At 36.3% G+C, this 17,323-nt stretch overlaps 3 protein-coding genes across 4 annotated transcripts in view; all 3 read left to right on the top strand.

Annotated features, from left to right (window-relative positions):
• Positions 1–17,323, top strand: part of LOC148954853 (pyrimidodiazepine synthase-like) — a 317,734-nt gene that overhangs the window by 204,726 nt on the left and 95,685 nt on the right. The gene's annotated exons all lie outside the window — the stretch shown is intronic.
• The window catches only part of CkIIbeta (casein kinase II subunit beta), a 40,638-nt gene that overhangs the window by 10,937 nt on the left and 12,378 nt on the right, over positions 1–17,323 (top strand). The window contains exons 2-4 of the mRNA XM_089098921.1: positions 646–718; positions 3,088–3,190; positions 16,278–16,469. Of these exons, the coding sequence (XP_088955047.1) occupies positions 647–718; positions 3,088–3,190; positions 16,278–16,469 (367 nt within the window). The 5' untranslated portion in view covers position 646. The remainder of the gene's footprint in view (positions 1–645; positions 719–3,087; positions 3,191–16,277; positions 16,470–17,323) is intronic.
• On the top strand, positions 4,235–14,266 carry LOC148954856 (uncharacterized). Its single transcript, XM_089103039.1, has 2 exons — positions 4,235–4,316; positions 12,310–14,266. The coding sequence occupies exons 1-2, from the start codon at positions 4,235–4,237 to the stop codon at positions 14,130–14,132; spliced, it is 1,905 nt and encodes a 634-aa protein (XP_088959165.1). The 3' UTR covers positions 14,133–14,266.

The raw sequence follows: 17,323 nt of genomic DNA, 5'->3' as shown, positions 1-17,323 counted from the left end.
CTCAAAACCAAAGCAACTAAATATCAGAGAATAAAAGAAAACCAGCAATTGAACATACCTGCATAAATGAGGAGGGATAAAAGGGGGAATTTTCCCTAATCAGGCAAACTGAAACATGGGAAATTCACTTCAAATTTTTATTCACTGTTTTAATACAATTATTCAACAAAACGTTTTTCAAGTATACAAAAAATGACAGTGCAAATCTCTTGCATAGTGAAGAAGGTTCTTCTTTATGGTTTTGTTTCTCTTTTTAAATGTTGTAATTACTTTGCCTTTTTTGTAGAATATGATTATATCTTCTATGTTTTTTTATATATTACTGGAAAAATATGTGAAGCTCAGTGTTGTTTTCTTCATTACAGTTGTCTTATTAAACTATACTTTTTATTTCTACCTGAAATTGTTCTGTCTGGCTTTTTTTAATTATAAATTACAATGTGACGCTTGATGAAATATTAGTTCAAACACCAAAGTCATTTATTAGTCCTTTATATTTTTCTCCATCATTCTGTCCCTCACACTCACTGTCTTTTGGATTTTTTTTTTTTTAACTGTCTTGGGGGCATGGAAAGTACCTAGCAATCATTATGTTTTTTATTTTGCCGAATTCTTAGTTTTATTTATCTTCTGTTTCTTCCATAGGATGAGCAGCTCTGAAGAAGTATCATGGATTTCCTGGTTTTGTGGCTTGAGAGGAAATGAATTTTTTTGCGAGGTATTCTTTTTCTTTGTGTTTTTTTAGAAATGTCTATACTAAACATTTTATTTTTAATCACTGAAAAAAATTATTTAGCTTGATTTCTTCTTGATGTCACTGGTACGATTTTCGTTGCCAAATGTCTCTGTCTTAGCATTTTATAAATATTGTTAGGGAAATAAAAAGGAGAGGCAATTTATTTTATCATCTTTTTAAACAAGAAGGTTATATGAATGCTTATATTTTTGAATATGTCTACCTTTTTGGTTCTATTTTGAAGAACTGTCATATTAGTGTCGGAAGAAAATACCCTTACTTTTTTGCTAATTTTCTTTTATTTGTTTATCATTGCCCAAATTTCTTTTTGAGTAGCTTATGGACATATTTAAGGAAGTAAAATGAGGGGTAATTTATTTGATTGTTTCCTTAAGAAAAGAAGTTTATATCATGTTTTTGGATATGTCACTAGGTACAGAGTTTAAGTGAGCATATTTTCCTTGGCAAATATCCAAGGACCGTTTTTAGTCCTGTTTTGTAGATCTAACACATCAGTTTGAGAGATAAATACCCTCTATTTAATTTATATGCTTGTCATTTTCAGTTTAACAGAAATATATTATACAAAAATTTAAATATATGAATAGTTTTTTTTGCTTTTGTGACAATTAAAAAGAGGTAAACCACTGACCACTTCCAAAAAATGTCTATCTTTTCTTCTCATTGTTGTGATCAATATGTTTGCCTGGTTGTTTACCTTAAATTACAGCTTGGAGTAACCTAAGGATTTTGCCATGTGAAGCTCCAGAGCTGATGTTTGAAGTTGTTTTAAATGTTGGTTAGTGACCAGGGGCTGTTGGATGATGGATAGCTTCCCAGTTGAGTTTACAGTCCCTCAAGGACCATTCAGCATACAACATTTGCTTCAAAATGTCAACAGATTCCGCAGTAACTGTATCTTCAGATAGATTTTTTGAACTGTCAACGATTCTTGAGGAAAAGAATTGATTGTGGTCTCTGGAAAGGGTGGACTGCTTAACAAGTTTCAGATGACCTCTGGTTCTTGGATTAGCACCTATAGTTGGAAATAGTGCTGGGACAGTATTAGCCTTCATTAACTTATAGGTCAGATTCACATTACCTCTATTTCTCCTGTATACAGTAGTCTGTGGATTATTTTATAGATTTTAGTTTTGCATAAAATCCTAGAGTAGGCTATCAATGTGAATTTATGATTGGAACATAAAAATCATAATTTGCATGGTTGTGCAGACATTATAATTTTAATAAGTAAGAGCAGGGAGAGTCTAGTTGTGAACACATTTTCATGGTCAAGAACTCAAAAGTACATATTTAGACAATAATTTCTCAGTTACCTTTGGAGTAATTTGGGAGAGGTGATTCTGCCCTTCCTCTTTTTTTTGTATGGTTTGTTATGTGGAAATGGATTGGGCATAGATTTGGATGAATAAATAACCCCCAAGAAGAAAAGCAAATGATTTTTGGAGTAAAGTCAACTTGGTGGAAGTGATGAAAAACTTCAGAGCCCTGACTAATTGGAGTAAAGCCAAGACAGATAGTCTTAATGAGAGGCAAAGCTGTCATAAACTCTTTTTCAGAATTGTATAAAAGTGAAATCATTTCACTTGTTGATAGATAGTCTATCATCTATTCTAGGGCACAACTAATGTAAATAGGCATGAAGTAAGGGTAAATCAAATAGTCTATCAGTTCTGTAAGCCATTTGAAGGCAATTGGAGACCCTAAATAAAAGGAGAGCCTTGAATCCTCTATGTTATGCTGGAACAGTATCACAAAAAAACACTTGAATTATTCAGATCAAGTTTTAACCAGAATTGAGCTGAGGAGAGGTGTCTGCCCATTTGTCACCCATGGGTCGTTTACATTATAGCAGGTTTATTTAAGTAGTTCTTTGTCTGCTGTGATATGCTTCATAAAATTTCAGGGGCATGGACCAAAGGAGTAAAGCAGTGACATATTAATGAATATGTCACTGCTTTACAATAGTTAGGCCTAACGTTAAAACGTTGTTTTATGTCATTCAAGAAGAAAAACAATGAATCTATCTGTAGACTAATCTGTCCCTCTAGAAGTGCCACAGGGACCTATTAAAATTTTTCATTATTCCCTCTACCCTATGGCTGCCAGCGCACTTATGTTACATAGGCTGTTCAGATTTGCTGCGCAAAAAAAGGTTTGTCAAGTGTGTCGTGACAAAAGTATTCTTCAGAGTAGACGAATTGTCCACCAGCCTATTCATGTATGTATGTAAATTTGTGTATTTATGTTAATATAATGTTTTGCATTGGTTTTATTATTTTTTTTTTAACTGTTGCTCTGTGGAGTGTTGATTTTGCTTTGTCGTTTAGGTGGATGAAGACTACATTCAGGATAAATTCAATTTAACTGGATTAAACGAACAAGTTCCACATTATAGGCAAGCCTTGGATATGATATTGGATTTAGAACCAGGTTTGTATTGCATTATCTATTTCGTAAGTAATTGTTATGCCTACTTAGCCTTCTAATTTACGTTTTTTAAGATGAGGCCAAAGTGCAAACGACTTTAAAACTTCGGGGATTGCATAAGAACTGGTGAAATCAGAACTTTAAGCAGGACGAGAGGAAGAAAAAATGTGTGGTGGTTCACCAGCACAAGGTTTCTTAACAGCGCAATGGGCTTTTAGTAGGAATGGCCAATTTCAAAATTCATACTGTTCTTCTCATTTCCAAATTCTACCTTGATTTATGTATATTTATATGTTAGGTAGGTATTAATTGGCGGCTTTTTAGAGAATGCAACCCATTCGTGCCCTGTTTGGCCAGCTGGAATTAATACCAACCTAACAATTAACCCTGCCCCAGCTCCTACATTTGCCGTTGCACTAAAGAACTGTCCTGAAACCTCACCTTACTCGTAATGTATTTTGTCGATAAACTTTGCCCTGAGGCTTGAGGTGAAATAAATGAACTTAAAAAATTGATTTCGGAATGGAAACTTGTTGCTAAGTCAAAGCGTGCAGCAAACAAAATTGTCAAGAAAGTTAAGAACAGTACCTCAGGTATCTCAGGGAGTGTGAAATCACCACTGTTTATAGGGGTCCTGAAAGTCGTACCGATTGAATACGATGAGAATCAAGTCAAATCTCTTATACCAAACTTTGTGAAAGTTTCACAGTGCGGAAAGTTTCGAGTGTTCCAGGTCTATTTTGAGTCGAAACAAAACCTGGATCAGTTCTTGAAATTTTCTGTGAAAGTTGGCTACAAAAAACTCTGCACAAGCATTTGTATATCTCCAAAAGTGTTGTTTCTCGTGTCATAAGACTGGACGTCTGGCCTCGCAGTGCTCTAATCAGGGCCTCTGCTCACACTGTGGATCATGCGATCACACCTCGAACAGTGCCTGTCCGTGCTCGGAAAAAATGTTCTGTCTAGAATGTAAAGTTGCCGGCCATACTTGTTACAGTGTAAAGTGTCCCAATAACAACAGTCAACTAGCAAAGCCCACGGTATGATATGCATGTGTCTACTACTGCGCAAGCTGTACTTTCGTGGAATATTAATGGTGGACTTTTAGTCAAACTACCTGTGATAAAAGGTCTGCTTTCGAATTGTGAAGTATTGTGTTGCAAGAACATTTTTTGACGAGTCTTAGTTTAGTCCTTCTGAAAAATGACAATAATTTTACTAGCTACTCGGTGCCCGCTAAACGATCCGCTTCCAGTGGCCGCCCCTCGGGTGGAATTGCGATGCTTGTTAGGACCTCGTGGCGGTCGAGTATTTCTGATTAACGTGATTTTTTTTTTCTGTCCGTGTAGAAGAGTATGTTATTATAAACGTCTATCTCCCGACAGAAACTAGGGTCTTGCCTTTCAAAGATTTGCCAGTTAGATAAGTGTTGTGTTAATATAGGAGATTTTAACTGTAATTTAACTGTCGCCTCGTTATTGTGTACTTATATTTTGCCTGGTATTTTCGATGATTGGCTTAGGATCTAGCCGAAAGATCTCAATTACACTTAGACACACCATTCAAGTCAAGTGTCGAACCTTTACCATGCAGTTTCTTCTACAAATCTCCAAGTGTCTCCTGTTCACGTCGTTACTGACTTCCAACTATAAGACCACCTTCCAATATCTGCATCTATTTCTTGTCCTTCTGCTCAGTCTATTCCCAACCACATCAGCCTCGAAATACGGGTGTTGCTAGATATCTATCTTGCACAAATTTGCCACGCCCTGCGATGCGCAGAAAAAGCCGCTATACCTCTTAAACGTATACGTTGGGGTGTCACGAAGCATTGACCCAGTAATCTGAGCCTAGTTGAATCTTGGAGAAAATCCAAATTTTGGTACCATTTGTGGCTCCAGTGTGACCGTCCTCGCCCTGGCTGGGTTTCTGAAATTCGTCTTTCTACCAAAAGAAAGTTTGCAAAATAACTATCTATCCACATGAACCAGATAGTTGAAGAGGCGTCCCAGCAAGCTTCTCTGCCCCAACCTTCCTTCTGGAAAAATGTATCAAGAGATCCTCCTAGCGCCTGTCTATCTGCTAAAGTTATTCATTCCGAGTGGACTTCATACTTCTCTGCTAAATTCTCCCCGCCAGATGCCGCCCTACAGTCTAAATATGAAGATAAGCTTGATAAATTTCTGTCTAGTTGTCTAACCGACAATTTTGTTGTTTCAGTTGATTCTGTACTGCGAGCAATCCAACGCCTGAAACGTAAGAAATCTTCTGGCATCGATAAAATGAGGGCTCTTCACATTCTGCATGGAAGCGAGCTGCTGGGAAACCAAATTGCTCTTTTCTCGATTGGAGATCTCACTCCAGTTCCAAAGAAAGGCAAACTCGCCATCCAGTGCTCGTCTTTCCGTCCTATAACGGTGGCTACTATCTTCTGTTAGCTTTTCGAACTTCTGTTCATTGACCATCTGAACGCGAAATGCTATGTTCAACCTTACAAATTTCGATTCCAGCCACGTCTCGGTTGTGCCCACGCTTTGTCGGTTGTCACGAACGTATTGATCGATGCTGATGCACCAAGTAAAACTCTCGGGTTAGCTGGGCACGATGTTCGTAAAGTGTTTGACTCTCTCATTCATGCCGCTATGCTACTCCATGCAGCAAAACGTGGAGTAAGCCCTTCGTATATCAGAACCCTCAAGTCTACGCACCAACCCCTGATATTTTTGTCATCGTCGAAAAAGGTACCCATCAAGGTGCCGTTTCTTCCCCTTCACTCTTCAATAATGGAGTTCTGGATGCACAGTCAGCTGTTCCCACACGTTGCATCTTCGCCGGTCTTAATTCATCTCTCGTATGTTCTGCAGACGACATTTTGAATTTGAGCCGCACTATCCAGCGCATTAGCGAGATTTTCGCAACGGTACAATCTGAGTATGCAAAACTAGGTCTTCAGTTCAATGCTGAAAAGTCGGAAGTTGCATTCTTCAACTGGAAGCAAGCGTCGCCTTGGGATATTCCTCTAAGAAATAGTAGGATTAAGCTAGTAGATCATATCACATACCTCGGTCTTCCCATTGATTCCTCAATAATGCACATGCGACAACTTTTAATTGCTCACATTGAATGTAGAGTTGGGTTATCAAATGCTTCTTTTGTAACTAATAAGTTACGCTTCAACCGCCGTCTTCTTTCGAAACTTTTTAACTCTGTCGCTCTACCATATTATCTGTACATATCGCCGTTTTGAAATTGCTTATAAAATCTGACAAGTCAAAAATTCGTTGAGTTTTCTTCATATTCGCAAAATATTGTTCACTTTTCCCCCTTGGACCCGCAACTCTTATATAATTAGAAAGTTCATCATTGCTGACCCCATTATAGCTGTGGAAAGGTAAATTTGTGCTTATAACTCTCGTTTAACGAAGGTGAACCATCCTTGGTCGTCGTTTCTGGCCCAGTAAGATGTATTTGTTGTGTTTTTTTAAGTGTTGGTTTTCCTGCTTAGTGTAATTGTGGAAATTTTTAAACTGATTGATGATTTAGTCTCTTTTCGTACGAGTCCAATTTAAGTGACGCTCGTTATTCTCGATCTTGGTGTCAATTTTTCTCTGATAATATATTGCGTATATTACTAATAATTTAACTGTTTATTAATTTTCCATTCTTTTAAGCATATTGTTTTAACTAAAGAAGGAAAAATCCGTGATTGAAGAATTTCCTTGTTTCTGATATTTATGTATATCGGAGTAAGCATGGGCACTGTTCTGTTTTTCTGAAGAAACAGGAAAAAAATAAACAGGGCTTGAAGAAACAGAACAGAAACAGAACAGGTCAACAAAAAAAAAGAAGACCTGTTTCTGTTTCTGTTCTGTTTTTTGGTAAAAACAGAAAACAGCTGTTTTCGTTCAAAAACAGCTGTTTAAACAGCTGTTTTCGAACACCTAAGGCTTAAAGAAGAAAAAGTTTGTAAATGATAAGTTTTGGTTTATTATCAGTACTATTGCAGCATTTTCCACCAAAAAGAACAGTTTTTCAATAAAGGGGCAAAAAACTGTATGCACACAACATCGCCATCCTTTTTTATGGTTATTTTCTTCCATTTTCCCGTTCCTTTTTTCCAAAAATGCGCTTTTATGTATATACAGAATCACCTCGAATTTCCCGGAAATGCATACTAATTATTTGATACTAAAAATAAAATATCATTTTGAAAATAAAATAATTTTCGTCGTCAAATTGCGCAGTCAGCTAAGAGTCATTAGTGTTTAAGCAGATCCCATAGGTGCTTTGGCGGGGGACAGTCTCCCCTCCAGACCATGCTTTCCCCTTCTCCCATCCTGATGTTTGGAAGCCATCTGAAACAATGTATGAAAGAAGAAAAATGCACGGGAAAATGACACTTCTTACCACCAAGTCAAAAATTTTCGTTGCCTCGCAGCTTAAAACATCTTTTTAAGATTAATTATTTCCTAGCCAATCTGTGGGAAAGACAAATCAAAAGGAAAATTCATGGTTTAAGGGTACTTTGTATATTTTTACGGCACTTTGCGCTAGAAAATAATGTTCTAGGCCCTCCACCGAATTCATTCTTTAGTAAATATGTAAAATGAAATTTCTCAAATTCTGAATTTCAAAGAAACTTAGACCCTTTGCTACACAATACTTCTTTTAAGCATTCTCTTCTCTGAATGGAGTTTTCAAAGGGATGCAATATATAAACATTTGCACTTTTTGATAACTTGTTTCGAAAATTTCTTTCGCTTTGCGGCAGAAAATACTTTCTCCAACCCATGCATTTGTTTCATTATGGAAAGTGATATTACATCAGAATTTTATTTTTAAAATATGAGGGGAAATGCTTTGGATTAGTTAGACACGTTTTCATAGTCCTGTCCCAAAGGAAAAGAGGCAGTGACATCCTTGACCATCAATGTTTGAGCAAGTTTAACGTGTCTTCAGATCGGATAGCCTGTGTTGCAACCTCATCTTTTGACAGACTCCCAGCTACCCACTCTTTTCCTCCATTACTTTCACCACCCTCTTCTTTAGACACTGCATCAGTTTTTTTCGCATTCTTCAGTAAGTGTATCTTCATTTCCGGAGTTTTCAGAACAAAGAACCGAAAGACAGTCTGAATCGTTTTTAACAGTTCGAAATCTTCGACTTCATCAAACGATTCCAAGCAATCTTCTACAGGAATTTTATTGGCTAAGATACGATTGGACAAGAATCCAAGAACGCGTGCAACAGATAAATGAAGACAATGTTAAAAACATGAGTTTCAGAAAAGGGCTCATATCATAGAGGGTTCAGTGACATTGTTTTCAGAATCAGTCACAACGCGGGACATCTTATCTTTCATTGAAAACTTCCTGATTGAAACTTGGATTGCTGAAAGATGTTAGTTGCTGTATGAGAATGCTTATGCCTCTTGAAATGTGAAAGATAGTGGTACAACCTATGCTTATTGTTCATTTTCCTGGGTTAATAGGCAGTTATACCTATAAAGCCAGATCCTTTTGCAGACCAGCAGTGAAAAGTCAAGCTAGTCTGAGTGGCAGATCTTAAAACAGCCTACTGAACTTCTTTTTTTCTGACAGGAAAACTTAAGTGACGATGGACGGTTCCCTCCAATAGTGCTTTCAAGCCCCCTGTTGTTGTTTTTTTAAATAAGCTATTTCAAATCTGGTTTATCAGACGTAGAAAGTGGCAATTTGTCCTTAAACAGGGTTTTGCAGCAGAGAATCCACAGAGCAGCTTGTTTTGATCAATTGGAAATAAAAAAACCATCGTATCTCTGCTCTTCTTATTCCAGATTTCACTAATCCATTGCCCTATGTGTTACTTGCTTTACTATTTGGAGCTCTCTCAAGGGAAGTAGCCTGACTTGATATATATTTTTTATTTGGCTTAAGTTTGTTAGTTTCTGTATCAGCCGCGCATACTTTATATTTGTGCATATCAATTGGGTGCATCCTTTTAAGATAGTATATAAATATCAAGGCAGAGACTCCCTTAGCCTTTAGGGACGCTATTCAGAAGTTGCACCTTATACTTCCTTTGCTTCCTTTTTTCCGTAGGATACCCAAAGAGATGTCTTGGAACATCAAAGTCGTCATCAGAATATTGCATCATGCTTGTCTTAAAACAAAGATTGATTTTAGGATTTTTCACAAAATTAGAAGCACCTTCCAGTAGCCTACCATTTTGAAAATTGCACCTTCAGCCAAATATCTGACCTCTTCCTTCTCAGTAGGGTAATTAGGAGGAAAGGGGTCAATTTCCCCCTGATCAGTTTTGTTTGCGCAGTAAGCCAAGAAAACCTGTCAGCAAATAAAAGCAAAATAACAGCTCCTAACTACGGTTCCCTAAAAACTTTGACAATTTGCAGCACAGTATTATAATGTTATTTTTTAACTATATTGTGTATTAACCATGACCCAGTAAGGCTTTTAGTGTTAATAAATCATATCATATATTAATTTGTACGGAAATTTACTTGTATATAATAGGTATTTAAGAGACAGATACAAGAAATAATATACTGCTTAGTGGCATTTTTTTTAAATTTATTGTACTGTATGGAAAAAATTACCGTGTTCACCGGAAGATGTGTTATCATGCAGAATGAGAAAAGTGTATCAGCATTTTATAAGACTTTGGCCTGCTAGGCCAGAATTAGCTAGTTAGGCCATTGTTTCAACTCTAGGCTTTTCCCTGAAAGGGTTTCCATTGATTATATTGAGAGATGGTAGAAAAAGTATATTTGGCATCTTGAAAAAGTATATGTTGTTATGTTGATGCAATAAAACGTGCCAGCAAAAACTTACATTTCTACTGGACAAGACTTCAATACATTTACATTCCTCTCTAACTAATCATTTAAGAAAATTTGCAATTAATAATCTGTATTTATCATATATAGGCTAGCATGGTAATCGTAGCAAATCCCTGTTATCTAGCAGCATAAATTCCTTAAGAACCATTTAACTAAAATTGTTCCGGTTAAAGGTGCAGATCACATTCCATTTTATGTAGAATACAGAGGACTTATCAATTAGTGATTTGTTTGAATCCTGCTTCACATAGACAGTGTCTATGCAGCTTTGCTGCTCAATTGACTGAATAATATACACCAAAAAATAAACTGTTTTAGTGGAACAAAACTGCACCTTTACCGTTCTCCCATTTACACACCTACCTACTCTCATTTGATTCCTAAGCCCTAAATTTACCTAGCTTAAACAATCTAGCAGCACATTTGATATGTTAGGCACACTGAGTGCCATCATTTTACTTACTTCTACTTTATATTAACGCTCCAATTCCAAAAACTGTATGAGGCGTAACCACGCTTCTTCAAAATTTCAAATTACTATTTAAAACACTATTTTGTAAGTTTGAAATTTCTTAATATCTCATTCTCGAATCAATAAAGTATAATCAAGAACAGAAGAAAAACAGTTAGAACAAAAACAGAAACAGGACAAAATAGTTATTATAAAAACAGAACAGAACAGGTGAATAAAAAACAGGTCATCTGTTTTTGTTCTGTTTCTGTTTTTTTTTTGTAAGAACAGAACAGAAACAGGTACTTTAAAAACAGAACAGAAACAGTGCCCATGCTTATATCGGAGTATATAAATCATTTGTTGAGAGTGATATGATTTCAAGACCAGCAGACGAAAATGTCGTTCAATTGTTTTGCCATTTCTTGTCATATTTACACTAGTTGATATGATTATCTGTTGTATATTTTTAATTCACTGATGATTATTTGGGTTAGTCTTTTACCATTTGCGGCTTGATGCAATGATGCTCATATTGCTTATGTTTGTTCAGTATTTGGGAGTTTGAAAAAAAAATACGTCGCTTACCTGCAGTGCAGTGTATAATTGAGTTTTTCTTTCTCGTCTTTGTAATTTCGTTCTAAGAGCTGAGTTAGATCTTAGCTCCAGCGTTCGTCACTTAAAACTATTATGTATAACTGCCAAGTTTATGTGTATTTTTTCTTTTTTTTTCTTTTTTTTTTCGCTGAATACTCCGTTTGTTTTGTATGACGGGTTTTCCAATAAATAATAATTAAAAGACGAGCATTTGAAGAACAAACCATTGTATACATTGGTCTTAGTTAGATGCCTGATTCTTTGAGGTTCGTCTCTTACTATTCCAAAGAAGAAAAAGCCGTAGGCCTTTTCCTGTGTGTAATCCGGATTACAGTGGTAGCTAGCTGCCTAGTAAGAGACGATCACACCCCATATTAAAAAATGAAATAGTTCATGACCCCTAAAACTAGAATCAGAAAAAAGTAAACAATTAGAACTGCCTTGTTTGAAACCCCTATATAGGGAACTTACCGTCCCTTGGCTTGAAAAACAAGGGAAATATATTGACTTGACAATCAATTGAATAAAGGATCAGTTCATCATAAATGGAGAGTATGTAAGCTCCATTGGTATCGTGGTTGCAGAGATATCTGAAACAGATAACTAGTAAAAAACAAATAACGGCATATAGTAACTAAAAGTTAATATAATGCAAGCATCTTTTGAAAATTTGTTTTTCTGCGGTATGATGCAATATTTGACTTACATAGCTGCCTAATTCTTCGGGGTTCGTCTCTTACAATTCCAACAAAGAAAATGACATGGGCGTTTTCCTGTTTGTAATTATCTTTTAAAAAGTTTATCTCTTTAATCTTTTAGAAAGTTGCTTCCCCTGTGGTATGGTATCATATTTGTCTGACTTCGCTGCCTGATTTTATGTTGTTCGTCTTTTACTATTCCAACTGAGAAAAAGCCATTTGCTTTTTCTGTGTGTATTTATGTTTCAAAATGTTGGTCATCAGTCAACAATTATGGAATCAATCTGCAAGATAGTCCATCTTTTAAGAAATATCAATTTAAGGAGAGAGAAAAGACGAGTAAGGAAAAAATCATTACTGTCAGATTAAAGAATGACTAAACTAAAACAATATTATATGATTTATAACCTCAGTTCAAAATTCTAAGATTATTATTTAATTTGAAAAATATTTATAGTGTTTTAGCAACAACTATAATTTTTGGATTGAAACTGGAAAAATACCTGAAAATTCAAAAGTAAATCATATCTTATTTTAGATTTTATAGAAGAAGAAGCAGTTCCAGAGATTGACTATCGAGAGCTCCGGTGCCTCCATATTTCTATCCCAAGACCTGTGGCAGAAAATGAAGAAAAGGGAGAAACTATGGAAGTTGCTCAGCCAAAAGCTGCAATTCTAAAAGTTGAAAATGCTTTGGTACCTGACTTCTTTGCTGAGAAAAAAGTCACTGTTCCATCGCCTATAGCAGAAAATAAAAAAAACGTAGAGACTATGGAAGCTGCTCAGCCGAAAGCTGCCATTCCAAAAGTTGAAAACGCTTGGGTACCTGACTCCTTTGCCGAGGAAAGAGTTGCTGTTCCATCGCCTGCAGTAGAAAAGGGAGAAACTATGGAAGTTGCTCAGTCGAAAACTGCAATTTCAAAATTTGAAAATGCTTGGGTACCTGACTCTTTTGCCAAGAAAAAAGTCACTGATATTGAAGAACAGAAGACCAATGATCTAATGAAAGCCATCAGAAGTAAACTAAATGAATTGATGCCTGATAATGTTGAAAAAATTTCCAATGACATTTTGGCTATGGAGGTTGATACAAAGGAAAGATATAATGCCATGATTGCAATTTTCTTTGACAAGATACATCTTGTCAAAGAAAAATATCTGCTCCCAAATACGGTGAATATAAGGCCAGTATATGCTCCCAAATACGGTGAAGTGTTGAAAATGGTGCTTGAAAAGAAAGTGCCCTCGGCCAGAGGAACTTGGAAAGTTAGTAAAAAGAAAGTTTTTAGTATTTTAGAGAAAGAAGTCACTAATGTTGAAGAACAGAAGACCAATGATCTAAAGAAAGCCATCAGAAGTAAACTAAATAAATTGACGCCTGATAATTTTGACAAAATTTCCAAGGACATTTTGGCTATGGAGGTTGATACAGAGGAAAGATTCAGTGCCATGATTCAAATCATCTTCGACAAGGCTGTGAATGAGCCAATGTATGCTCCCAAATACGCTGAATTGTGTAAAATGATGTTTGAAAAGGAAGTGCTCTCGGCTACTGGAACAGGGAAAGTCAGTTTTCGGAAACTTCTTCTCGGGAAATGTCAGCAGACTTTTGAAAAGGACATGAAGGACGAAAAAGAAATTTTATCTAAACAGGAAGCCGAAACAGAAGAAAAAAAGAAAAGATTGCAAATGGAATTTGACGAGAGACTAGCAAAAACAAAACGTATTATGTTAGGAAATATCAGATTCATTGGTGAATTATTCAAATTGGGGATGTTGACCATAAAAATTATGAACTTTTGTATATCTAAACTCCTTAGTTCTCGTGATGAGGAGCAGCTGGAATACCTTTGCAAATTAATTTCTACAATTGGTAAAACCTATGAAGAAGAGTATGATGCCATATACCAAAGAGCAGTTGTCTTAGCTAAAAGTTCAGGAAAGCATTTGATGCTGCAAATTACAAAACTCGATATATATCTCGACGAAATGCGGAAATTGAGCCAGAGCGAAAATTTATCAAATCGTATTCGATTTATGTTAATGGACATTCTTGACACGAAGCAAAATCGATGGGTACCACGCCGAGAAGGAGAAAAAGCAAAAACGATTACTGAAATTTGTGATGAAATGGAAAAAGAATTATTTTTGCAAGAAGGTATTGTCAAACAGCCTAAGATAAGCTATCCGTCGGAAAGACGAGATGTCGAACATGACACGGAAAGAAAAAATCTTGGTCAGCTGTTGTTGACGGCGTCTGTTCCTATAGGAATCCATATTTCGGTTTATTATTTATATGTCGGACAATTTTTAATAATATACGCCCGTTTTGAAAATATGGATTCATATAGTAGCCCTTGATTTAGTTTTACACCTCGTTGAGATTCTATGAGAAATTAAGCTAAATAGCCTTCCTAAAAGAATTTACCTATGCTGTATTAAAAGCCCGGATGCACTTACACCCTTTTGATTTAGTTCAATTGAAAGAGCAGACGTAGTAATAGTAGTAGCCCTGAAAGCTGATGCGTCCTGTTGATAACCTGCACATACCTAATGTGTTTTGAGTTAGCCCAACAGTCCCTGGAAATTCTACATGAATACCAATTCTCTTAGTTACATTAGTACTAACAGCAGTAGTCTACAAATAGTGCATTTGCACTATTACTACAACATACCCCTCAACATGCACTGAAATTTTCAACTCAATAATCTGAGCTGTTCTTGTAATACTGCTGATACGATCTTGAAAGTCTACATGTGCACAGCGTGTTTCAGTTTAATTCAACAAATCCCTCATTATTTCCTCCAAATTTCTCCTTAATAAACTGAGCCTTAGTAGCATTAGTAGTGGTAGTAGTAACAGTAGCTATAGCAGCAGTATGCTACTGTTGTAGCATATAGCGCCTTTTGGTTGGTTCAACATCCACATGAATTTGCATTGAACTTTTCAACTTAATACTTTTCAGCCTTTCCCGAAATGTATTTGTGTTATAGCTTTTTTTATAACCTGCATCGACATAGCGTGTGTTAATTTAGTTCACTATCCTCTTCAACATTCCCTGAAAGTTTGACCATAATACCTTTAGCTTCCGTAGTATTAGTAGTAGTTTTAGTAGTAGTAGCAGGAGTTGTTGTTGTAGTTGTAGCGGCAGTAATAGTTGTATGAGTCGTAGAAGTAGCTGTATGCACATTTTGCATTTCGCAACATCCATCTCAACATGCCCTGAAAGTCTTATCTCAATTCCCTTGAGCCGTACATCACTCCTGGGATATTGCAAATGCGCCCTTTTGACAACCTGCATGCACAAAAATCAATTTGTCCGACATTGTGTTTGTTGAAGCCAACAGGTTTTTGTTTTGTTTTTGCTATGCTTCATATACGGTTTGCTTGTAGTGTGTTACAGTTTACTGCTTTTGTTATAATGCTTAATATCCTACTGAATAAAAATAGTATGCATAAACCATTTTTTAAAGATATTCCATATCAAAAACGTTAATATTCAATTAACCTTGTTAAAAATTAAAATTAATCTTGTTGAAAATATTAAAATGATCTGCGGGAAAATGCAGTGTTCAACGTCTTTTATATGAGAAACGGTATGTCTGAGTCGCCTAAAAAGAGCAAGGACTGAATTCCCGGCCAATATGGGAACTATTGTTAGGACTGAATGCACAAGCCCATTCGTGAGGTCCGAAGATCCATACTCTTGAACGCCATTAACTGTTGGAAAAGCTTTTGATATTATGATTGTTTTTCACATAAGCGTAAATAATGGATACCATTCTACCATAACACATTATACCTTATGGCCATAACAGAACGCACAGCCCGTTGTAAGACTCAGAAATAGGCGCTTGGTATGAGTTATTTGATATAAGCAGTGTTGGGAAATTCTGAGCAAAACAAGAAATTACTTAAATTAGACTGTGAGTAATTGACGGATTTTACTTTTGAATGCTGAAATCTCTAATTAAAAAAGTACGTATAAATTTTTTTTAAGAGGGAGGTGAAAATGGAAAAATGTGTTTGTCCGGAAAAAAACTTAGAAAAATACGTTTGTGGGGAGATAGGTTCAAAAACCCTATTCTCCCCCTTCCCTTATACGTCTCTAGTTATGATTCCTTATTTGAATCTACAACATTTTGGTATCACAGATGCTGAAGTAAGAAGTGGTTTGTTCTGTTAAAATAAGTAGTTTAAAAGAGCCAAATAGAGAATTGTTTTTAAATATTTGCACCAAATGTAAATATACGACACCTCCCCCCACCCTCCCTTGCATTTTCTTATGGTACCCAAGAAAATCAGTGCTCAAAAGTAGATTTTTAGGGATTTAAGCTCTTCCTTAAAATTTACCATTGCCATAAAATTGTACCTTGTTGCATAAACATTCTACTTACGGACTTATTGCTTACAGCAAGTGTCTACAGGTTCCCCACAAATAGTTAATAATTGTGTACAATCGCCGAAAATTAGGGTTGAAAGTATCCATTTCCCTTCTTTTTTAGATGATGAATTAGAAGATAATCCAAATCAGTCAGACCTTATAGAGCAAGCTGCTGAAATGCTGTATGGTTTGATTCACGCTAGATACATATTAACAAATCGAGGAATTGTACAAATGATTGAAAAGTACCATGCTGGAGACTTTGGACATTGTCCTCGTGTGTATTGTGAGAATCAGCCAATGTTACCAATTGGTAAGATATTATTCTATGATAGGTTTAAATTTTGATATTTCAATATTATTAGCCGACCGTAGACCAACTGTTTTTGACCAACTGTAGATTTGTCACTCATACAAAAGGCATATTTATCCAGGGTAAAGTATTAGGATTAAGAGGTTTTTAAAGGAGTAGCAAAATATAACTCTTATTGCCTATTCCTGCCCTTATATCGCCTCACCCTTGCACTAAGGGGAGAAATGATGGAAACTGGTAAACTCAACAGGGTTCATTTGAGTAAATCATGTACTACTACCTCTAGCAATTCATTGCAGCATCAAGCGCCTGAGACCAACCAAGCTACGCACGCTTCTCTTCCATCCCAATTTATTCAAAGCCTCCCTCTTTGCAGCTTTCCTCTCTACCTCCTTCCACCCCATCATGGGAAGCCCTGCTTTTCATTTGGCCTTAGAAGGTTGTCTGACTAGGACGATCATTAGCAATCTATCACTTATTGCTTGAAGGTTGTGGTAGTAGCAATCTGATCTTTGGCAATCACTAAGTCGTATAAACTTAAAAAAAGGTTTCTTGCATGCTGACCGATGGTCTGTGTTGATCAGGTACCGATCTTCTGGTTCACTGCCTTCAGCCGAGAGTGCAATGAGGCGTTGGGAGGAAATCATCCAACGCTTCCCGCGTTTTCCACCAGATTTCTCCTGGTACCCATTCAAAGCTGGGTCGACTCTCGTTGAGCTTACACTACAGAGTCATACCCTTGACCCTCGTTCCAAACCAAATAATCAGGGACACCAACACTCGAACTCCTTTTCTCAGGATTTCAACTCCAATGCGCTAACCACTCGAATAGGACGGTTCTGAATTGTATAGTT

This window comes from Artemia sp. Qi Xiang Cuo, chromosome 2 (assembly GCF_049724085.1).
Source record: "Artemia sp. Qi Xiang Cuo chromosome 2, ASM4972408v1, whole genome shotgun sequence".
Lineage (NCBI taxonomy): Eukaryota > Metazoa > Arthropoda > Branchiopoda > Anostraca > Artemiidae > Artemia > Artemia sp. Qi Xiang Cuo.
The sequence above is the reverse complement of the archived record's forward strand: the minus strand, read 5'-3'. Positions and strand labels throughout refer to the sequence as shown.

Excerpts from the sequence above, each read along its gene's own strand:
- LOC148954856 (XM_089103039.1), top strand. The coding sequence starts at position 4,235 with ATGCATGTGTCTACTACTGCGCAAGCTGTACTTTCGTGGAATATTAAT. Across the intron at positions 4,317-12,309 it reads CAAACTACCTGTGATAAAAG|ATTTTATAGAAGAAGAAGCA; the intron begins GTCTGCTTTCGA and ends ATCTTATTTTAG.